Source organism: Dermacentor albipictus, chromosome 6 (assembly GCF_038994185.2).
Source record: "Dermacentor albipictus isolate Rhodes 1998 colony chromosome 6, USDA_Dalb.pri_finalv2, whole genome shotgun sequence".
Lineage (NCBI taxonomy): Eukaryota > Metazoa > Arthropoda > Arachnida > Ixodida > Ixodidae > Dermacentor > Dermacentor albipictus.
In genome coordinates, this window is record NC_091826.1 from 137345826 (window position 1) to 137370590 (window position 24765).

Sequence of the window (24765 nt, forward strand, 5' to 3'; positions counted from 1 at the left end):
CTTCGGTGTACCTCCAGATATTCTTTTCCTTTCAGGTCTGGCACGTGTTCTTTTCGGCGTACCTCGAGAGAACCTTTTCTTTTTTTCCTCTGGCTCGTCTTTTCCCTTCGGCGCACCTTGAGATACTGTTTTACTTTCATTTCTGGCACCTCTCATCCTTTCGTTGTACCTCGAGAGCGTCTTTTCCTTCCCTGTCTGGCATGCCTGTTCTCTTCCGAGTACCTGGAAATAATCTTGCTCTCATGTCTGGTACGTCTTTTCATTTCGGCGTACCTCGAGATAATCTCTTCCTTTCACGTCTGGCACGTCTGTTCTCTTCAGCGTACCTCGAGAGAATCATTTCCTTTTATGTCTTGTACGTCAGTTCCCTTCAGCGTACCTCAAGATAATACTTTCCTTTCACGTCTAGCACGTCCATTCTCTCCGGCGTAGCTCCAGATAATCTTTTCCTTTCAGGTGTTCCACGTCTGTTCCTTTCGGCCTAACCCGACAGAATATTTTCCTTTCACGTCTGGCACGTCTGTTCCTTTCGTCGTACTTCAATTTTCCTTTCACTTCCGGCACGTCTGTTCCCTTTGGTGCACCTCGAGAGCATCTTTTCCTTCCACGTCTGGCGCGTCTTTTTCATTCGGGATTTCTCAGCAGAATATTTCACTTTCACGCCTGGAACGTCTGTTCCCTTCGGCGCACCTCAAGAGAACCTTTTCTTTTTTTTCTGGCTCGTTGTTCCCCTTCGGCGTACCTCGATATTATATTTTACTATCACATCTGGCACTTCTCATCCTTTCGGTGTATCTCGAGAGCAATCTTTTCCTTCCACGTCTGGCACGTCTCTTTCCTTTGGCGTACCTCCAATTCATCTTTTCCTTTCAGGTCTCCTACGTCTGTTCCCTTCGGCGTACCTCGAAAGAATATTATCCTTTCACTTCTGCCACGTCAGTTCTGTTCAGCATATCTCTAGAGAATCATTTCCTTTTATGTCTTGCACGTCAGTTCTCTTCATCGTACCTCGAGATAATACTTTCCTTTCACGTCTAGCACGTCTGTTTCCTTCGGCGTATCTCCAGATATTCTTTTTCTTTCAGGTCTCCCACGTCTGTTCTTTTCGGCATAACGCGACAGAATATATTCGTTTCACGTGTGCCACGAGTGTTCATTTCGGCGTACCTCGGGAGATTATTTTCCTTTCTTGTCTGGCCGCGTGTACCATTCGGCTTAGGTCGAGAGAATCTTTTCCGTGACGTATGGCACATCTTTTCCCTTCGGCGTACCTCGAAGGAATCTTCCTTTAACGACTGGCACGTCTGTTCCCTTTGGCATACCTCGGCAGAATTTCTTCCTTTCTCGCCTGGCACGTCTGTTCCTTTGGCGAAACCTAAGATTTTCCTTAGATGTCTGGCACGTCTGTTTCCTTCGGCGTGCCTCACGATAATATTTTCCTTTAACGCCTGGCTGGCCTGTTCTTTTAAGCGTACCTTCAGATAACATTTTCCTTTCATGTCTGGCACATCTGCTTCCTTCGGCATCCGTCGAGAGAATATTTCCTTTCACGTCTGGCACGTGTGTTCGCTTCGGCTTACCTCTAGAGAATCTTTTCCTTTCGCGTCTGCCACGTCTGCTCTTTTTTAGCATAACTCGAGACAATCTTTTCTTTTCACGTCTGGAACGTCTGTTTACTTCTGCACACCTCGAGAGAATGTATCCCCTTCGCATCTGCCACGACTGTTTTTTTCAGCGTAACTCGACGCAGTCTTTTCTTTTCACGTCTGGCACGCCAGTTTCCTTCGTCGTACCTCGAGAGAATCTTGTCCTTTCACGTGTGGCACGTCTGTTCCCTTCGGCGTACCTCGAAAAGATCTTTTGCTTTCACGGCTCGCACGTCTATTCCTTTCTCCGCAACTCGGAAGAACATTTTCCTTTCTCGTCTGGAACGTTAGTTCGATTCAGCTAACTTCTAGGGAATATTTTCCTTAACGTACGGCACATCTGTTCCCATCTGTTCGGTGTACCTCGAGATATTATTTTCCTTTCACGTCTGCCACATGCGCTGCCTGCGGCGTACCTCGAAGGAATCTACCTTAAACGAGTGGCACGCCAGATTTCTTTGGCGTACTTCGAGAATTTTTTTTTCTTTTCACGCATAGCACGTCTGCTTCTTTCGGCGTACCTCGACAGAATTATTTCGTTTCACGTCCGGCACAACTATTCCCTTCGGTGTACCTCGAAAGCATCTTTTCCTTCCAAGTCTGGCATGTCTGTTCCCTTGGCCGTACCTAGAGAGAACCTTTTCTTTTCTTCTGTGGCTCGTCTTTTCCCTTCAGCCTTTCTCGAGATAATATTTTACTTTCACGTCTGGCTCCTCTCATCCTTTCGAGGTACCTCACGAGAATCTTTTCCTTTCAGGCCTGGCACGTCCGTTCCCTTCAGCGTCCCTCGAGAGAGTCTTTTATTTTCCCATGTGGTACGTCTTTTGCCTTCGGCGTACCTCAATATAATCATCTCCTTTCACTTATTGCACGTCAGTTTTCTTCAGCGTACCTCTGAATAATACTTTCCTTTCACGTCTAGCACGTCTGTTTCCTTCGGCGTACCTCGAGAGAACCTTTTCTTCTTTCCTCTGGCTCGTCTTTTTCCTTCGGCGTACCTCGATATAATGTTTTACTTTCATGTCTGGCACCTCTCATCCTTTCGGTGTACCTCGAAAGCGTATTTTCCTTCCACGTCTGGCATGTCTGTTCTCTTCCGAGTACCTCGAAAAAATCTTCCTTTCATGTATGGTACATCTGCTCCCTTCGGCGTCCCTCGAGAGAATCTTTTATTTTCCCATCTTTTACGTCTGTTGCCTTCGGCGTACCTTCTAGGAATGTTCCTTTAACGACTGGCACGTCTGTTCCTTTCGGCGAACCTCGAGAGAATCTTTTGTGCAGAATTCTGGCACGTAATATATCTTCGGTGTAACTAGGGAGAATAGTTTGCTGTCATGACTGGCACGTCTGTTCCCTTCCGCGTTCATCGACAGAATATTTCCTTTTGACGTCTGGCACGTCTGGTCCTTTCGGCGTATTAAAAGAGGATATTTTCCTTTCTTATCTGGAACGTCTGTTCTCTTCGGTGTACCTCGAGAGTATGTTTTCCTTTTTCGCCGGTCACATCTGTTCTTTTCAGCGTAACTCGAGACAATCTTTTATTTTCACGTCCGGCACGTCTGTTCCCTTCGGTGTACCTCGAGAACATTTTTCCTTCCACATGTGGCGCGTCTGTAAAATTGGCGTTCCTCAGCAGAATCTTTTCCTTCCGCGACTGGCATGTCTGCTCCGTTCGTCGCACCTTGAGAGAATATTATCCTTTCATGTCTGGCACGTTGGTTCCCTTCGGCGTACCTGGAGAGACTCTTTTCCATTGACGACGGGCACATCTATTCCTTTAGGCGTACCACGAAATATTCTTCTCCTTTCACGTCTAGTACGTGCGTTCTCTTCGGCGCACCTCGAGAGAATCTTCTCCTTTCATGTCTAGCACGTCTGTTCTCTTTGGTTTACCTCGAGAGAATCTTTTCCTTTCACGTCTGGCACATCTGTTCCTTTTGCTGTACCCAAAATGAATCATACCGTTTCACGTCAGGAATGTCTGTTCTCTTCGGTGTGCTTCGAAATAATCTTGTTTTCATGTCTAGTACGTCTGTTCCCTTCGGCGTCCCTCGAGATAATCTTTTATTTTCCCATCTGGCACCTCTGTTCTCTTCAGTGTAACTCGCGATAATACTTTCCTTTCACGTCTAGCACGTCTGTTCCTTTCGGCGTACCTCCAGATAATCTTTTGCTTTCAGGTCTCCCACGTCTGTTCTCATCGGCGTAACCCGAGATAATCTTTTCCTTCGACGTCTGCCACTTCTGTTCTTTTCAGCGTAACCCGACAGAATCTTTGCCTTTCACATCTTCCTCGTCTGTTCGCTTCGTCGTACTTCGAGATAATCTTTTTCTTTCACCTCTCACACGTCTGTTCCCTTCGGCGTACCTCGAGAGAATATTATCCTTTCACCTCTGGCACGTCTGTTCCTTTTGGCGTGGTTCGGCAGAACCTTTTCCTTTCGCATCTGGCACGACTCCTCCCTTTGGCGAACCTGCAGAGAATCTTTTGCTTTGCCATCTGGCACATCTGTTTCTTTTGCCAAACCCCGAAAGAATCATGCCGTTTCACGTCTGGCACGCCTTTATCCATCGGCGTAGCTCGAGATTGTATTTTCTTTTCACATCTGGCACGTATCTTGCTTTCAGCGTACCCCTCGAGACACTTTCACTTTCACACCTGTCACGTCTGTTCCATTCGGCGTACCTTCAGATAATTTTTGCGTTTCAGGTCTCCCTCGTCTGTTCTTTTTGGCGTAACCCGAGAGAATCTTATCATTTCACGTCTTCCACGTGTTCTTTCCGGCGTAAACTGAGAGAATATTTTCCTTTCATGTCGGGCACGTCTGGTCCTTTCGGCGTATTTCAATTTTTCTTTCACGTGTGGCATGTCTCTTCCCTTCGGCGTACCTTTTGAAAACCTTTTCCTTGATGTATGGCACATCTGCTGCCTTCGGCGTACCTCGAGGTAATCCGTTCCTTACGCGTCTGTCACATGCGCTGCCTTCGGCGTACCTTGTAGGAATCTTTCTTTAACGACTGGCGCGCCTGATCCCATTAAAAAGGCGTCACGCAGGGAGATACGATCTCTCCGATGCTATTCACAGCGTGTTTACAGGAGGTATTCAGAGACCTGGATTGGGAAGAATTTGGAATAAAAGATAATGGAGAATACCTTAGTAACTTGCGATTCGCTGATGATATTGCCTTGCTTGGTAACACAGGGGACCAATTTCACTCCATGCTCAATGACCTGTAGAGGCAAAGCAGAAGATTGGGTCTAAAAATTAGTCTGCAGAAAACTAAAGTATGTTTGACAGTCTCGGAAGAGAACAGCAATTTACAATAGTTAGCGAGGCACTGGAAATGGTAAGGGAATACATCTACTTAGGGCAGAAGCTGACGGCGGATCCAGATCATGAGAGGGAAATAATCAGAAGAATAAGAATGGGCTGGGGTGCGTTTGGCAGGCATTCTCAGATCATCAACACCAGGTTGCCATTATCCCTCAAGAGAAAAGTGTATAATAGCTGTGACTTACCAGTACTCACCTACGGGACAGGAACCTGGAGGCTTACGAAAAGGGTTCTACTCAAATTGAGGACGACGCAACGAGCTATGGAAAGAAGAATGATAGGTGTAACGTTAAGCGACAAGAAGAGAGCAGATTGGGTGAGGAAACAAACGCGAGGGAATGACATCTTAGTTGAAATCAAGAAAATGAAATGGGCATGGGGAGGGCATGTAATGAGGAGGGAAGATAACCGATGGTCATTAAGGGTTACGGACTGGATTCCAAGGGAAGGAAAGCGTAGCAGGGGACGGCAGAAGGTTTGGTGGGCGGATGATATTAAGAAGTTTGCAGGGACTACATGGCCACAATTAGTGCATAACCCGGGTTGTTGGAGAAGTATGGGAAAGGCATTTGCCCTGTAGTGGGCGTAACCAGGCTGATGATGATGATGCTGACGCCTGTTCCCTTTGGCGTACCTCGACAGAATCTTTTCCTTTCACATCCCATGCGTCTCGAAACTTCGGCGTATTTCGAGAGAATCTTTTCCTTTCACGTCTGGCACTTCTTTTCCCTTGGGCGCACTTCGAGCGATTTTTTTCCTTTCACGCCTGGCACGTCTTTTCCTTTCGGCGTACCTTGGGATAATCTTTTCCTTTCACGCCTGGCCCATGTGTTCCGATTGGCGAAATCTAAGAGAATGTTTTATTTAGACGTCTGGCACGCCTGTTTCCTTCGGCGTGCTTTAAGATAATCTTTTCCTTTAACGTCTGGCTGGCCTGTTTCTTTTTTGGCGTACCTCGAGAGACTCTTTCCCTTTCCCGTCTTTCACGTCTGTTCCCTTCGGCGTACCTCCCGATAATCCTTTCCTTTCAGGTCTCCCACCTCTTTTCTTTTCTTCGTAACTCGAGAGAATCTTTTCCTTTCACGTCTTCCACGTGCCCCTTCCGGCGTAAACCGACAGAATATTTTTCTTTCATGTCGGGAACGTCTGTTCCTTTCAGCATTCTTCAATTTTTCTTTCACGTCTGGCATGTCTGTTCCCTTCCGCGTACCTCGAGAGATTTTTTTCTTTCTCGCCTGGCCCGTCTGTTCACTTCGGCGAAACCTAACAGAATGTTTTATTAGACGTCTGGAATGTCTGTTGACTTCAGCATGCTTCAACATAATGTTTTCATTTAACGTCTGGTCGGCCTGTTTTTTTCAGTGTACATTGACAGAATCTTTTCCTTTAACGTCTGGCTGGCCTCTTTTCTTTGGCGTACCTCGAGAGAATCTATTACTTTCACTTCTGGCACGTCTGTTTTCTTCGGCGTAACTCAATATAACTTTTTTCCTTTCAAGTCTGGCACGTTCCTTCCCTAAGGCATACCTCGAGAGCACCTGTTCCTTTCGCATCTGCCACGTCTGTTCCATTCGGCGAACCTCGAGAGAATATCTTGCTCGTAATTCTGGCACGTAAATTATCTTCGGTGTACCTAGAGAGAATCTTTTGCTTTAATGATTGGCCCGTCTGTTCCCTTCGGCGTACCTCGAGAGAATATTTTTGTTGGACGTCAGGCACGTCTGTTCCCGTCGGTGTACCTCGAGAAATCTTTTCCTTTCGTGTCTGCCACGTCTGTTCCTTACGGCTAACGTCGAGACAATCTTTTCCTTCACGCATGGCACATCTGTTGCCTTCGGCGTACCTCGAAGGAATCTTGCTTCAACCACTGTCACGCCCGTTTCCTTTAGCATACCTCGAGAGAATATTTTCCTTTCATATCTGGCACGACTGTTCCCATGAGCGTACCTCGAAACAATTTTTTCGTTTCACGCCTGCCACATCTATTCCTTTGGCGAAACCTAAAAGAATATTTACCTTAGACGTCTGGCACGTCTGTTTCCTTCGACGTGCCTCAAGATAATATTTTCTCTTAGCATCTGGCTGGCCTGTTCTTTTCAGCGTACCTTGTGGTCACACTTTCCTTTCTTGTCTGGCACGTCTGCTGCCTTCTGCGTACCTAGAGAGAATATTTTCCTTTCACGTCGGGCACGTGGCTTTCCTTCGGCCTACCTCGAGATAATATTTTCGTTTCACGTCTTGCACATCTGTTTGCAACGGTATAACTCGAAAGAATTTTTTTCCTTTCGCATTTGACACGTTCGTTACCTAAGGCGTAACACGAGAGCACCTTTTCCTTTCACGTCTGGCACGTCCATTGCCTTCGGCGTACCAAGAGAGAATTTTTTCCTTTCACGTCTGGCCTGTCAGCTCCCTTTGGCGTACCTCGACATAATCTTTTGCTTTGACCCCGGGGACGTCTGTTATCTGCGGCATACCTAGAGAGTGAGTGAGTGAGTGAAACAACTTTATTTTGTCCACTATAGACGTAAGTAAACTCCACGCCACCTGGCTAGGCCCACTCGGGGACCATCAGGTGGAACCTGACGGCCCTGTCGCGAGCCCTCTGGACTGCCAGGATTTGAGAGGTCGGATCCTGGGCCCTAATTAGAGAAAATATTTTTCTTTCACGACTGACACGTCTGTTCCCTTTGGCGTACATCGAGAGAATGTTTTTTTTTTTGAAGTCCAGCATGTCTGTTCTCTTGCGCATATTCGAGATAACCCTTTCCTCTCACGTCTGCCACGTCTGTTCCCTTCAGAATACCTAGAGAAAATATTTTCTTTTCACGACTGGCGCGGCTGCTCCCTTCTTCGTATCCCAAGTGAATCTTTTCCTTTCACGACTGGCATGTCTATTTTCTTTGGTGTACCTCGAGAGAATCTTTTGCTTTGGTGTCTGGCACGTCTGTTCTTTTAGGCGTACCTAAAGAATATTTTCATTTCACGTCTGGCATGGCCGGTCCCGTCGGCGAACCTCGAGAGAATCTTTTCCTTTCACGTCTGGCACATCTGTTCCCTTCGGCGTTCCTCTACAGAATCTATTCCTTTCGCGTCCAGCATGTATGTTCCCATCAGTGTACCTTGGCAGAATCTATTCCTTTCACGTCTGCCACGTCTGTTACCTTGGGCATACCTCGAAAGAAACTTTTGCTTCCGCGTTTGACACATCTGTTCATTTCAGCGTCCATTGAGAGAATTTTTTCCTTTCACATCTGGCACATCTGTTCCCTTCGGCATGCCTAGGGAGAAATAATATTATCCTTTCACGTCAGGCACGTCTATTCCCTTTGGCGTACCTCGAAAGAATCTTTTCCTTTTCCGTCTGGCACATCTGTTACCTTCGGCGTACCTTGACGGAGTGTTTTCCTTTCACTTCTGACACGTCTGCTCTCTTCGGAGTACCTTGAGAGAATTTTTTCCTTTCATATCAGTCACGTGTGTTCCCTTCGGCATACCTCCAGGTAATCGTTTCCTTTCATGTTTTCCACGTCTATTCTTTTCGACGTAACCCGAGAGAATCTTATCCTTTCACGTCTTCCACCTGTTTTTTTCGGCGTAACCCGACAGAATAGTTTCCTTCCACGTCTAGCAGGTCTGGTTCCTTCGGCGTACCTCGAGAGAATATTTTCTTTTCACGCCTGGCATGTCTGTTTCTTCGGGTACACATCGAGGGAATCTTTCCCTTTAACACCTGGCGCGTCTGCTCCTTTCGGCATACCTCGAAAGAATCTTCTCCTTTCATGTCTGCCACGTCCATTCCCTTCGGCGTACCTCGAGAGGATCTTGCCCTTTCAGGTCTGGCACTTCTCTTTCTTTCGGCGTGCCTTGATAGAATATTTTTTTTCCACGTCTGGCATGTCTGTTCCCTTCGGCAATCCTCAGCAGAATATTTTCCTTTCTGTGTACCTCTAGAGAATATTTTCCTTTCACGTCTGGCACGTCTATTGCCTTTGGCGTACCTCGAGAGAACCTTTCCTTTTCATGTCTGGAACGTCTTTTCTCTTCGGCGTACCTCAGGAGCATCTTTCAATTTCCCATCTTGCACGTCTGTACCCTTCGGGGTACAGACGTGCCATTCCTTGCCATTCCTTGCCATTCCTTGCCATGCCATTCCTTTTAAGTCTGGTACGTCTTTTCCCTTCGGCGTACCTCGAGATAATGTTTTTCTTTCACGTCTTGCATGTCTCGTCCTTTCGGCATAGCTCGAGAGAACCTTTTCTTTTCACGTCTGGCCCGTCTGTTCTCTTCCGCGTACCTCGAGAAATGCTTTCCTTTCACGTCTTGCACGTCAGTTCCCTTCAGCGTACCTCGAGAGAACACTTTCCTTTCACGTCTAGGACGTCTGATCCCTTCGGCGTATCTCCAGATAGTATTTTCCTTTCAGGTCTCCCACGTCTGTTCTTTTCGGCTTAACCCGAGATAATGTTATCCATCGATGTCTGCCACGTCTGTTCTTTTCGGCTTAACCCGACAGAAAATTTCCTTTAACATCTGGCACGTCTGTTCGCTTCGATGTACTTCGAGAGAAACTTTTTTATTCACGTCTGGCACGTCTGTTTCCTTCGGCGTACCTCGAGAGAGTCTTTTCTTTTCGCGTCTCGCACGTATGTTCCGTTCAGCGTACCTTGAGAGAATTATATTCTTTCCTGGTCTGGGGCGTCTTTTTCCTTGGGCGTACCATGAGAGAATCTTTTCCTTTAACGCCTAGCACATCTGTTCCTTTCCGCGTACCTGACGAGAATGTTTCCCTTTCACGTCTGGCATGTCGATTGCCTTTGGCGTGCTTAGGAAGAATATTTTCCTTTCACGACTGACACGTCTGTTGCATTCGGCATAGCTCGAGAGAATGCTTTGCTTTCACGTGTGCCACACCTTTTTCCTTCGGCGTAGCTCGAGATAATGTTTTCTTTTCACATCTGGCACATCTCTTGCTTTCGGCGTATCCCTCGACACTCTTTCCCTTTCACGTCTGGCACGTCCGTTTCTTTCGGCGTACCTCGAGAGAATCTTGCCCTTAGAGGTCTGGCACATCAATTTCCTTCCGCGTACCTCGATTAAATCTTTTCTTTTCATGTCCGGCACGTCTGTTCCCTTCGGTGCACCTCGAGAACATCTTTTCCATCCACGGCTGGCGCGTCTGTAGCCTTCGGCGTTACTCAGCAGAAAATTTTCCTTTCACGTCTGGCACGTCTGTTCCCTTCAGCGTACCTCAAGAGAACATTTTCTTTTCACGTCTGGCACGCCTTTTCCCTTCGGCATACCTCGAGAAAATGTTTTACTTTCACGCCTGGTACATCTCATCCTTTCGGGGTACCTCACGAGAATCCTTTCCTTTCATGCCCGGCATGTCTGTTCCCCTCGGCGTACCTCGAAAGCATATTTTTCGTTTCCGTCTGGCGCATCTGTTCCCTTCGGCGTACCTCGAGAAAATGTTTTCCTTTCACGTCTGACGCGTCTGTTCCCTTCGGCGTACCTCGAGAGAGTGTTTTTTTTTTCACTTCTGACACGTATGGTGTCTTCGGCATACCCCCAGAGAATCTTTTAATTTCGCATCTCGTACATCTGTTTCCTTCGGCGTATCTCGAGAGAATCTTTTCCTTTCATGCATGGCACGTCTGTCGCCTTTGGTTTACCTCGGGAGAATCTTTTCATTTGATGTTTGGCACGTCTGCTCCCTTTGGCGTTGTTCGGGAGAATCTTTTCTGTTCGCGTCTGGCACGTCTGTTCCCTTCTGCGAACTTCGAGAGAATCTTTTGCTGGTACGTCTGGCATGTCTTTTCCGTTCGCCGTACCCCGAGACAATCATTCCGTTTCGCGTCTGGCGTGTCTGTTCCCTTCGGTGTACTTTGAAATAATCTTGCTTTCACGTCTGGCACGTCTGTTCCCTTGGGCTACCTCGAGAGCATCTTTTGCTTTCACTTCTGGTACGTGTGTTACCTTTCGCGTAGCTAGGGAGAATATTTTCCTTTCACAACTGGCACGTTTTCCTTTCGGCGTACCTCGAGAGAATTGTTGATTAAAAGAGCGCCGAAAAGCACGGACAAGGGAGGATACAGGACGAGCGCTCACTGCCAACAACCTCTCAGGCAGCTTCCCATATATGGCCCATTTTTAGTACGCAAGTCGATAGAGGTAGATCAGTTCCTAAAGAAGTTAAGCATTAAAAGAGCACAGACATACTCGCCAGACATCAAGGACCTATATTATTCCCTACCTCAAGATGCAAGATACCTGAAGGCATAGAAATGATAGGCAAAGTCCGGTTTCAGAATGCAGTTGTCTCCCCGTCGCCAATTTCCTGGACATGCTACAGGTTTACCTAAGAACTTCCGTCGTCCTGCATAATGGGGAGTTCTGTGTGCAAAAGAACGGGGTATGTATACGCTCTCGTATTGCGCCCGTAATGAGTGATCTATTGTTGGCGCACTATGATAGTCTCCTCCAGGAGCAACTCAGCACAATTCATGTTAAGAAGGTGTTTCGGAACGTCGACGATTTTTTGGTGATCCTTTCTGCCCACGCTAATGAACCCACAACCCTGGTCGTCCAAGTGTTATGAAAAAAAGTTGTTGGCAGTCACCGCTCGTCCTGTGTCCTCCCTTGTCCGTGTTTTTTGGCGCTGTTATAAATCTGAATGATCCGTACAAACTAGCTGGCACCCAAACCCTTCTGACTCGAGAGAATCGTTTGCTTTCACATCTGGCACATCTGTTTCCTTCGGCGTGCCTCGAGATAATGTTTTCCTTTCACGTCTGGCACGTCTCTTCCTTTCAACCAACCCCGAAAGAATCGTTCCCTGTCACGTGTGGCATGTGTGCTCCCTTCAGAGTACCTCGAGAGAATGTTTTTCTTTCACATCTGGCACGGCTGTTTCCTTTTGCACAAGATAGCTTCGGTTCCCTAGCACTAGAAATTTCTAGTAATGTGTGTGTGTGTTTATGTTTATTTTCCCTATTGGTCTATTAACCAAAATACCCTAAAGCAGCGCAACAATACTCTGTAACTCAGAAAGTCTCGGGTGTGCCGCATGTGCAATGCGCCACCTTCGCTAACGAGGAGGCCGAGCACCGTTGATGGCCATCTAGGGGCGTGTAACGTAAAACTATTCCAATTTGTTTTATTCCAATCTCCTGAACTCAAACTTGCGTAACCGCCGACCCAAGCATGGAGTGGTCACCCGCAGGGTTGTCTGAACAAACCAATCAAATGCTCCCCTTGCTCATAGGAGATAACTTTTATTTACTTGAAAAACGAATAACATTGCCTGCACTGAGCGGCTTGTCCTATCTAATTGGCTCACAAGAGGCGAGGAGCGTGCTCAACTGGAGAAAGATTCGATGGGGCCGAGCTACTGCAATGAATATTGATAACCGGCTGAAGAGGGTGGTACCACCATCTGCGATTGGTCCGCCTCCTCTTACTTAGCCTGAGGTGGCTCATCGACAATCACGGCGGCATGCAATGGGAGCTTAAGAATGACGCTAAAAGGGACCCTCAGCAAAGAAGAGATGGCAGAACGAGATCATAAACGTGCCGAAAGTTCTCGAAAACGTTGCACGGATACGCAGAAAGTTCCATTACACGCAAATAAACTCATACTCTCCAGCCGGGGCAAGTAGCCAATGCCGGAGCAATCGGCGGCAGCCATCTTTTATTCCTTTCGGAACGGGGCAGTCTGCGGCTATTCAAAAGAAAATTCATTTTCTTTCCGCATATTAATGCATCGTTAACGCGTACGCACGACTTTGACGTGGTAAGTTATTGCACTTTCGTGACGCCACCTGAGGGGCACGTGAAGCGGGTGCAGCCCGAAAATTTTTGACCAACAGCCGAGGGCTAATGACAAAAGGGCGTCGAATTAGAAATAAGTACTTTTGTTTTGTTCGGTGAAATTATGCATAATCAGTGTCTACAAGTCATATCAGGTGGGAAGCTATTGCTGTTTTCGTGACGTCACGTGACAGACAGGTCAAGTGGGGGTGGTCCAAAAAAAGTTTTCGACCAATCGCGGTGGCCTGATTGCAGAATTGGAATACAAAATTTGGAATAGTTTTACGTTATAGCGCCCCTGGTCACAAATATGGCTTTATGAGATGTTTTTAAGTGAAGGTGCTAAAACGATGGTGAACAAAGAACTTCAGATCACTTCACCCAGCCCAGATCACCCAGCTCACCCAGCCGCACTTCAGATCATGCTTAACCGACACGCCCAGCTATCCATCCTTACGTTATGAGACGTGTTTTGCACTGATGGTTTCTGATTATCAAAAATGTATAGTTTATTTGATAGAGCTTCAAGGCAGAGGTGGATATCAGAATTTGCACAATAATCGCTAATATGTTAATATGTTAATAATTTATTTAACTTTTGGATTATGGGTGTCAGCCAGTACTCGAAAGAAAACCTTTTTTCTACAAGCTCTTGCACCAGCTTCGAGAAGCGTGCGAAACCTGCAGCATTTCCCTGAAAATGTTCAATTCCTCTGGAGTGCTTGGCGAGCACTAGCATGCACTGACCACTGCTGCAGGGCCTGCACGTGGACTGGGATCACCCACACGGTGTGTGCGGCGACCGCAGCGACAGGGCGAACCTGCTGCGGTTTGCTCAGATGCTGCGCTCGCACTGGCCGGACCGAGTGCACTTGCTATCGATGAGACCCGAGCGTCTGCACCACTACGGCTTGGAACAGTTGCTGCCATTGTTCTATTATGTGGTCGTGACCACTCACCGCTCCCATCACCACTCGGCCACCGCCCTGGTGCAGTGCTCGGCTCGCGGGAGTCACGTGGCAAGAGTGATGTTCAACGTGCGCGCAAAGTTTCCTGACCAGTGGCATCGCTTCATCTACAGCGTCTCGGTGAGTTCCCCCTTCTCTCTTTTACTCAAAGACCAAGGACAGCAAACACGCTAGAGGAAAGAACGCTCGTTATGTTGAAGAGAGAAGGATTTACTCACAGAAAGGCAGACGTTCCAGTTAGCGCGATAGCTTGCTCTGGCCTGCTACTCTGCACATGAGAATCGGGCAGTGGAGGAAGAATTAGTTCTGGGGTTTTACGAGCCAAAACGGCGATTTGATCATAAGACAGTCCATATAAATTTTGACCACCTGGGGATCCCTAACCTGCCTCCAATGCACTCGACACGGGCATTTTTACACTTCGCCTCCATCGACATGCGGCCGCCGCGGCCGGATCTGATCACGCGACCTTGTGCTTGGGAGCGCAACACCGTAGCCGCTAAGCGACCATCGGTGGAGGAAAATTATTCAGTAGTGGTGGTGACACCAGAAAAGCCTGAGTGTATACAAGTACACGACTTTTTAACATTTCTAAAGCCGTGTGTCTAGCCTAGTGGCTTGTGGAAAGGCTACATGTAAACTCTGCTGTTTGCATCAGGTCAATGACCCAAAAAAAAACTCGTCTGATAGCGACCCCTTGTCGATGTGTGCAATGGAAGAGCCTAGTTATTGTTGTTTTTTGTGTACGCGGGACAATTGTAAATACTTTGTCACTGACCATAAAATGTCCACATCCTACCTTTCTATGGGATTTCATGATCCGTGAGAACATTTAATTTTTTAGCGCTGTTTTACGTATCCAGACGGTAGTCTGTGAAATGCTAAACTTTGTGATTTGCAAATACATTTTTTTTCTGGCTTCACCTCACGTAAAACACACTAGAGCAGACATACCACCGAGGCAGCATAAAGACTAGTGTTTCGCGTGTGGTGGGCTTTCTTTCAGGCTTGGAAAAAACATATTGTGTTTAGGCTAGATCGGAAATCTTTCTGGATAGTTAGAATTTTCTGTATGGCATTTTTGCTCTCAATGTTATGTTTGAAAAGTTGAATCAGTATTATTTAGTGCTTTCGTACTTAGACGAAATACAAAAAATTGTCTGACTTGCGGCAAGCGACGATAAACAACGCTACCTTGGTTCTGACCATCTGCATAGCACTCGCATGTTCTTGCATTTTGGCAAAACATACTTGTGACATATGGTACATATACATTGCCTGCATTCTTGTGTCTTTACCAGATCATTTATTCTCTTTCCTGTGTTACTTGCACTAGTTATATTAATCCCACTGTACAAACCAGCTTTTTCTGTGTAGGATTTTGAAGAATAGTCTAAAGGGACTCGGAAACGATTTCTACGATTTCCTACAAATGTGCTCAGGCGGTATGGTAGGTCCTTCTGGTCATTGGGTGACACAATAAAGTGATCCGCGTAAACATGCAATTTACTTTAAAGTATTCAAATGTGCAGCAATATCGACCGCGGCGGAACCGCTTCCTCGAGTTTTCAGCCGCCCCGTCCTATGTTGCGTATCGGGGGCGCACGATGCCAGTCGGGTGAGCTATCCCATTGGCTACCCCTGCTGCGTCATCAGGAATGCTTGAAACATACGGCAGCATTAAGCTCACTTATAATAGCACACGTATGCGCAGTAATTTGCGGACCCTTACACAAGTACACAAGTACACGTTACACAAGAACATAAGTACACATTCCACACGTTTCTTCATAACAATGGCCCACTGCTACCTTAGTATGCGGATCTTCTGGGAAACATAAATGGTACCAGCGCTTTATTACGCCCTTGTTGCACTTCTGGTGCGTACGGGAAGTGAACTGCAGTGTCTAGACGCTGAAGAAGACGCTTGCGCTGCACGTTAATGTCAACACCATCCTCCTCGTTTGGTCAACACAGCGGTTACACACAGTTTTAAAATAGGATACGCTTTGACCAGCAACCGCAGCTTCTGCATTTCACAGAGAGCCGTATTTTTTATGTAATTTGCCCAGCATTACAGTGGAGAAATATCCAAACAAGCCGAGATCAACCACAAAACACTGACTAGGAAATGGAACGTGCTTTACAACATGACGTGACGTTCATCAGAAAGCCGTCGTTTTGTGTTGGACTTGCGTATGCAGGTGTCATGGCTCTTTTCTGTACCAATAAGAACAGCGTAAAGATGGGCCCTGCAACCCAGTCGAAAAACACAACAGGAAATTTTGGTCTCATATATTTTGTGACCTTCTGTTGTCTGGCGCTTAGTTTGAAGGTTTGTCTGACGCATGTGGTCTGACGTCATGCAGTGTAAAGTTCTGTAGCTCTTGATCAATACTTAGCTAAAAACTGACAGGCACCTCTAAGGCTATGTAAGTTTGTTAGCGCAAAAAATTAAAAAGTAAACTAAAGAACTTTCCAGCCGGGGATTGGACTTACTCGTTTTCGATGAGAACAAGTCTCTCCCTTCAAGAGCGTCCTCAGCGTGGATAAGTTGAACGATCGCATGGGCCAGCTGCCATCCATTTCATGCCCGACCCCAGCCATAACAACTGGCTGATAGCGACGAGACGGATTTTGTGACGTGGTGCTATGTCTGCGGTGAGTGCTTGGTTCTTGCTTTGACTCTCTAGGCTTCATTTTGTGGTGATTTCGTTTAGAAAAATGGGGAAGCTAAACTGTTGATTGTTGCCTTTGTTGTGTTTACCTAGGTATGCTTTGCGAGCAGGACCAAGGCAGTAAAACAGCAATCATAAAGTTAAGGACACTGCTGAGTGACGAATCGTTGATTTTTGGTGAGGAACTGGGCCTAGGCGTACGCAAGGAAATGCTAAAATTAGAATTATTGCAGCTGATTTCCGAACAAGCTAGTTTGGAAGACATTGATATGGGATTGGAACTTCTTAAAATAAAAGAGAGAAGCGGGACAGAGAGAGACAAGAACGGGACAGAAAAGAACGGGACAGAGAAGAACGGCACAGAGAGAGAGACGAACGGGAGAAAGATCGCGAGTTAAGAAAAATGCAACTTGAACTTGAAATCAAACGTTTGGAGTTGTCTCAAGGAAGTGTAGGGATACTGGGACGATCAAGGGAGGCAGAATCATACCGCATGGACAAGATGTTTAAGCCATTTGAGGTCGGGAACGACATAAGCTTGTTCCTAGGAAATTTTGAAAGGACTTGCGAGGAGATGAAATTTGGTCCGAGTACATGGCCACAGCGGTTGCTGTCTATGTTGCCGTGTGAGGCTGCGGAAGTAATAGCCAGAATCAGTGCGTAGGATGCATATGATTATGCGAAAATTAAGCCCAGTCTTCTGGAGAAATACCGCCTTTCGAAAAGCCGAAGCTTTTCAGCAAAGGTTTAGAAGCATAGGGAAGAAGGATAGTGAGGGGTATCCAGAGTTTGCATACGCCTTAAAGGCCAACCTAGTTGAATGCCTGATAAGTGCGGAAGCGTACGAGAGCAGAGACATGATCATTGAATGCATGTGTCTAGAGCAGTTTTCCAAAAGCATTCCCCAAGCGGTGAAACCGTGGGTGCAAGACAGAGGGAATGTAAACACTGTGGAAAGGGCGGCTGAATTAGCCGACGAGTACGCAACGCGTAGAAAGTTGAACGCTGAGGACGGAAATTGGGACGGTCGAAATGGAGCGCGCAAACCATTTCCGTTCAAAAAGGGTTCGCAGACTAGATGATCGGAGCCTGTAGAAGTGGAGGAAAAGCCCGCAGAAAAGAGCGAGGACAAACATAACGAGGAAACCGCACAAAAAGAACAGAAAAGAAAATTTGAATCTTTTAGACCAATTCGCTTTTATAAATGCCACAAACTGGGACATATAGCTGTAAACTGCGGGAAGCCCACTGTATTTTTTTCCTACGCAGAAGAAAAAGACGAGACTATGGAACTTTAAGCCCATATCTTCACGACGTGCAAGTTAATAGCAAACCAAGCTGAGTGCTAAGAGACAGTGCCACCACGATCGACATTGTCCATCCGTCTTACGTGACGGTAGATGACTTCACCGCAGAAGTAGCATGGATCAAACAGGTTGCAGAAGAACACTGCGTGCGTCTGCCCATGGCCAAAGTCAAAATCAGTGGACCATTCGGGGAGTTAGAGACTGAGGCTGCAGTTTCCAAATTTCTGTCACTGCAGTACCCTTACATCTTTTCGAATCGTTCAAATCTGTTACTGTGTGAAAAGGGGCTTAAACTGGGAGCAGGCGTAGTATAGGCATTGACGCGAGGCCAAGATCGTAAAATCGCGTCGCTTTCGGCCGAAAATGCACAAGCTGCTCCAGCGGAAGTAGCAAAGGAGATAACTGCAATAACCGAATCCGAGCTAGGCTCGAGTGATGAAAAAACTGTTGAGGAAAGCCTGCCAGCTGACCAGCTCAATGAGAGGGTATCGCTAGGGTGTCAAAGTTCACCCCTGCAGGAAGAGCCCGCTGATGCACTCGCAGGCGAGACAGGGTCGTGATTATCACCGGCCTCAAAGAACATTGATCAGCTCTTACGTGTGGATAGAGAGTCACTGGCAGCGGAGCAAAAGAATGATGACAGCTTAGCTAAATTACACCACACAGCTAAAGAAGGCATTGCTAGGCGCAACGTGACGATACATGAGAGAGGAGGATTGTATCGGCACTACAGAGATCGAAAGGGTAGGATTTTAGATCAGTTAGTCGTACCAGCTAAGTACAGGGAGGACCTTTTGAGTCTCTGTCAGGGAAATGGGTGGTCCGGCCACCAAGGCATAAACAAATCAAAGGAAAGATTGCTTGTAGAATACTACTGGCCTGGTTGTTTCAAAGATATAGAAAACTATGTAAGATCATACGACGCCTGCCAGCGCTCGGGTAAACCAGGAGAGACATGGAAGGCTCCACTAAAGGTGGTGCCCTTAATAACGGAACCTTTCAGACGACTTGTGATAGACACGGTAGGGCTTCTACCAAAAACAAAATCGGGTTACAGGTACTTGTTTACCATGCTGTGTCCGGCTACAAAGTTTCCAGAAGCAATACCTTTGAAAGAGCTCAGCTCCACCGAAGTAGTAGACGCGCTTTTGACAATATTCGCACGAGTTGGATTTCCAGCCAAAATTCAGGCGGATTAAGGGCCGGTGTTCACCAGCGCACTGACTTCCACATTCTCACAAAAGTGCGGGGTAAAGTTGATGCGTCTTTCACCCTCAGTCAAATAGTGTAGAGAGGTGGCATTCAGTTTTTAACGAGTTTTGCGGGCGCTCTGTTACGAACCGAAGGAGGACTGGGAGAATTGCGTTCCGGTCACTTTGTTTGCATTGCGAATGATTCCTCATCAGCTACAGGGTTCTCGCCAGCAGAACTTGTGTATGGGCGGACACTCCGTTCTCCACTGACAATATTAAGAAACATGTGGGAGGAAAGAGGAGAAAGTGGAACAGTGGTAGAATACCTGCTAAATCTACTGGCACGCCTAAGTGCAACCCAAGAACTAGTCGACAAGAACATGGTAGTAGCTCAAAAGAACGCCAAGTTCTATTATGACAAGAATGCGAGGCTTCGTACGTTCAACGCCGGAGACCAGGCAATGATCCTTAAACCTACAAGAAAAAACAAGCTTGAACCTCACTGGGACGGGCCCGTTAAAGTGTTGCACAACCTTTCAGATACTAACTATGCTCTAAAAATGCCCGGTCGCAGGAAGGAGGTGAGGATATGTCACTGCAATCTGATGAAGCCGTACGTAGAGCGGAGCGGGGTCGTTAACACTACCGCCACAGACAGGATGACACAGTACCGAGTTTAGTGACTATAAGGCGACCTCTAAATCTGAAATCAACCTATAAGAAGTACTAAAACATTCGGTAAGCTCGTAGGCTCTTAGACCCGAGCAGCTAGATGAGCTGAAAGGGGTGTTAGGGGAATAGCTCGACAGATTCACGAATTGGCCAGGTAGAACCGAACTAATAACGCATGAAAAAGAGCTGACATCAACCGAACCTGTAAGATCAAAGCCTTACAGGGTGTCTCCAAGAAGAGAAAATTATGGAGACAGAGCTAGAGCGCATGCTAGAGTTGGGAGTTATTGAGCCTGCTCAGAGTGACACGTCAGCGCTAATACTGGTAGAAAGCCCTAACAAGGACCCTAGTCCACACACGGAAGTTAAATGTCAGCACTAGGGATCAACTGTACCCGATACCCAACATTGACGAGCGAATTTAAAGAGTTAGCTCTGCTAAATACATTTCAACTATAGATCTCGTGCGGGGTTACTGGCAAGTTCCCCTTTCAGAAAGTGCCAGCCGCTACCTGTAGGCACTCACCTGTAGGCACTTTTTGCCCTCTCGCCATCAGCTTCGGGCTGAAGAACACGCCATTTAGCTTCTCTAAGTTAATGTATATTGTCCTTAAAGACTATCAGGAGTTCGCCTTGCCTTATCTTGATGATGTGGCAATTTTTTCGGACGGCTGTGAACAGCACGTATCGCACCTCAGACAGGTGTTCTCACGGTTGAGGGAAGCCGGCTTAACGATGAAAGCGGAAAAGTGTAGGCTTGACTGTTCACAGGTTACTTATCTGGGCCATATTGTCAGCCAAAGCACGAGACAGTCGGCTGAGCTGAAAACAGCTGCGATTGGAGCATTGTCTCAGCCACGCAAGAAAACAGACGCGCGTTCATTTTTGGGACTTGTGGGATACTATCAACGGTACATTCCGAATTACTCTCAAATGCCAAGTCCTTTAATGGACGCCCTCAGAAATGGAGCACCGAATAGCGTGCGCTGGGATAAGGAGAAAAAGAAGGCTTTCCAAAATTTGAAAACGATATTGGTTTCTCGTCCTGTGCTTCACGCGCCAGACTATGCAACGTATTTCATAGTTCAGTGCGACGCAAGCGACAGCGGTACTTAGTAAGGGCGCGGTAAGGGCGCGGTACTTCGTCAGGTCGGCGACGATAATGAGGAACATCCTATCCTCTATGCAAGCCGTAAACTCACTGTAAGAGAGGAAACCTACAGTGCTTCCGAGAAGGAATGTGCTTGTTTAGTTTGGGCAGCCCAGAAGTAGTCGTGTTACTTGTACAGAGCGAGGTTCATCGTCGAGACCGACCACTGTCCTCTGACGTGGCTCAAGCCAATGTCGCACAAAAATGGCCACTTGCTCCGATGGAGCCTCACTCTCCAAGAATACAACTTCTCCGTTAGATATAAGAAGGGAAACTTGCATAGAAATGCGGATGGTTTGAGCAGGCTAAATGGAATTTTGCGCTTAGGGATTCCGTCTAAATTTTGGGGTTCTTATTGTTAATCTCGTTACGCCAAGAACACCCCCTCTCATTTAGCAGGACTCCCTCCATGATTGCCCAATTTGTCAGTACGAAATTTCTTCCAACTTGTAGTAGTGAAATGCAGCATTTTTTTTCTTTCTGCACTTCTGTTTTCTTTGAAGCCTAGTGGATCTAAAGTGAGATCCCATATCTCGCCGCTGAGCTGTGTTGTGCGGTTCGTTTTGCAGTTGCCTATCCTTGTTGGATGTTGTGGGCCAGTGTCATCATTTCCCAGCTGGTCGCTGCAAGCCAAGCCATCCCCCCCCATTCCACTAGCCATTGTCTTCCTGCCCAGCATTTATCAACACTGGCCAGTCGAGATTTTCTGGTCCATGGAGGAGCTGTTACAAACTACCTGCAAGGGTACCGGCCTACAAAATTTTCCCAGCCAGCCGCAGCTGCGAGGGTGGCGAGCTTATCAGAAGCAACCATGGAAGCCTCATCAACAGCCCTTCGGCGCCACTATGACTAAATGCCGTCGGCGGACCAAGTATTGTATTCTTCGGGGATTCGCGGTGGCTTCCACGGCTTGTTAGAAGGGTTGGAACTCCTGAGAGATGTCTGGCGGCCGTCTCACGGGGCTTAGAAGTCATGGATAGACGCGGCGTCCATTGTCTGCGGAGTCAATACTGGGATGAATAGACGCCTGCTCGGGGCAAAACCTGTGTCTGCGAGAACCCACTCACCAAGGTGTGGTCAGTGAAACCTGTGCTGAAGTGTGTGTAAACCACGTCCTACTGTATAAAGAGCCCCACAACGACCCTTATACAGTAGGTCGTGGTGTAAACCCTCCCCCTGAAAGTCGAGTCAGCTACAGTGACTTTGAACGCTCCGAATTGGTAACAGGTTGAACGGCCGTTTTCCCTCACCTAGGGATCTAGGGAAGAGAAAGAAGTTTAATGACACGAAATGCCGAGAGGTCGGCCTGAGGTATATTCCTCTAGCCAGCTACTCGGCATTGGGGGAAGGGGAAGAGGGAAAGAAAGAGGGAAGAAAGAGGTGCATGATGGGTGACGATGACGATAGAAGGAAGATGTAGAACATTTGCCAAGCAGTTTTGCATGCTCAAAGTCTGCAGTCCAGGCCCGTAATTTTTAAAAAGTTCAGTAATGCCTTGATGGCCTTGAAACTAGACTGAGCGTCTGGCCAAGAGCCTAAAATAACATCCTCCGACAACGGTGCGCTGTCGAGACGCGTAAGGTCCTTGACCAACCTATCACGCTCTTTCACAAACTTAGGGCAGTCACAAAGCACATGACCTATAGTCTTAGTCACATTGCACACCTCACAGTGTGGAGACTCGGTGCGTCGCATGAGGTACACGTATCCGCGCGTAAACGCTACCCCCAGCCTTAGTCTGTGCAGAAGACTGGCACAGCTTCGTTGAATTTTTGGTGGTAGCCTAAAATTCATGGTGGGGTCCAATCTCTGGAGTCGTCTGTGGCGATTATCCGGATTGTCCCAGTGCTTTGCTGTCAATTTTCGGATGACACTAGAGAGGAGACAGTTGGCGTCCGCTCTTGAAAAAGGAATTGAAAGCAGCGACTCTCGTTCTTCGAGTGCTTTCTTCGCTTCGGCGTCGGCCAGTTCGTTGCCCTGTATACCACAGTGACTAGGGATCCACTGAAATGTGATGTGGTGGCCGTTTTCTTGCGCTAAAGTGTAGAGCTCGGCAGTTTGAAGAGCCAACACTCTAAAAGCGCTTTCTTTCAACACCACTCTAAGTAGTTGAAGAGCCGATTTTGCGTCACTGAAAACTGTCCATATTTGAGGAGGCTGTCGCACAATATATTGAACGGCCTCTCTTATTGCCACTAATTCCGTAGATGTTGTAGTCGTCTTGTTACGCAGACAAAACCGTTGAATGACTTGATGCGCAGGCACGACGAAAGCCGCACCAGACGCATACGACGAGACCAAGCCGTCTGTATACACGCTCACCGAGGAGTCATATTCTTTCGACATATATTCAAGTGATAAATTTCTGAGGCCGACGGTAGGTATTCGCGATTTTTTAGAAATTCCGGGAATAGATAGACGTACTGGTAATTTGGACATTACCCATGGGGGCATATGTGGAAGGTCAGCCGGGGCAAAGTATGCTGGTATGGCAGATGCTTGGCATTTAACGGCTCTTGAAAAAGTGGAGTCCGGCCGTATATCGGGTAGTTTCGATAAGGGATGACGTCCATGACGGCAAAGCAATCGCAGGAATACTCGAAGAGGTTCGCATCGTAGATAGACAGGTAAAGGGGTGACGCGAGCCTCCTCAATTGTTCCGTAGGTTGAGGTGCAACGTGGAACACCGAGACATGTTTTCAGCATCTGCGCCTGGGCACTTTCCAGCGTACGCAAACATGACGGGCTCATACTTGATAAAACTGGCAGGCTATACCGAATGTATCCGACGTAGAGAGCCTGGTACAGCCGGAGTAGCGAATGCTCAGATGGACCCTATTTCATACCGGCCAGAAAGCGAAAAACTTGAGCAAGCCCAGTTAATTGTTTTCTTTAACATTGCCACATGTTTCGACCATGAAACACCGCGGTCAATGACAACGCCGAGGTATTTGTGGTGGGTGACATATGGGATGGCATTTCCATTGATCATATTGGATACCAACACATAAGCTTCCGTGTGAACGCTATCGCAGCGCTCTTGTCTGGGGCCAGTTGCAGTCCTTGGCACTGCAGGTACTGAGACGTTAAAGAAACAGCTCGCTGCAATCTGGCACGAATTTGTGGTCGCGTGACTGCGGATGCCCATATGCATATGTCGTCTGCGTAGGTAGTGATGCGTACTGTATCAGGAATTATTTCCGCAAGGCCAATAAGGGCAACATTGAAAAGAGTCGGGCTGAGAACTCCTCCTTGAGGCACTCCACGGACCACAGCGTGTCTTGTCGTTTCGCCAGCATTCGTGGACATGAAGACTGTACGACCATCTAGGTAATTTGCAATCCACATGTAGAGACGGCCGCCGATGCCTAAATTACTGAGGGCATCAAGAATGGCTTCATGCAGTACATTGTCATAAGCCCCTTTTATGTCTAAGAAAACTGCTCCTACAAGTCGGTGGCGCTTTTTTTCGTGTTTGATCGTGGACACGAGATCAATGACCCCATCTATTGCAGACCGGCCATGTCTAAATCCGGTCATCATTTCAGGATATAGCTCATTCTTTTCCATGAACCATTCTAGTCTAGTGAGTACCATCCGTTCCATCACCTTACCGACCCAGCTAGCTAAAGCTACTGGCCGGTAAGATGACATTTCGTAAGGCGATTTTCCTGGCTTTAGGAGGGCCACCAAACGGCTGGTTTTCCACTGCTTCGGGACTGTACTGGATGACCACGTGGCGTTATAGTATGACAGCAGGACTTTCCGACCTTCCATCCCAAGGTGGCACAGAGCAGTATACGAAATACCGTCAGGTCCAGGGGCAGAAGATCGTCTAGACGCAGCAAGTGCAGCTTCCAATACCGGCATCGTGAAAGGAAGGTCAAGACGATCATCTTTAGGAGGTAGCACGGGTCGATCCAATGTTGGACATGCTGAAACATCGGTACGGGTTACTCTCTTACAGAAGTCTTCAGCAACCTGCACTTCCGTCAGACATTGGT

General features: G+C 47.3%; 1 protein-coding gene and 1 pseudogene across 1 annotated transcript in view; both read left to right on the forward strand.

Moving 5' to 3' along the window:
* LOC135902292 (chitinase-3-like protein 1) overlaps positions 1-24765 on the forward strand; it is an 830286-nt gene that overhangs the window by 536155 nt on the left and 269366 nt on the right. The window contains exon 6 of the mRNA XM_065432259.1: positions 13552-13881. Coding sequence (XP_065288331.1) covers positions 13552-13881 — 330 coding nt within the window. The remainder of the gene's footprint in view (positions 1-13551; positions 13882-24765) is intronic.
* Positions 15369-20179, forward strand: LOC135902257 (uncharacterized; annotated as a pseudogene).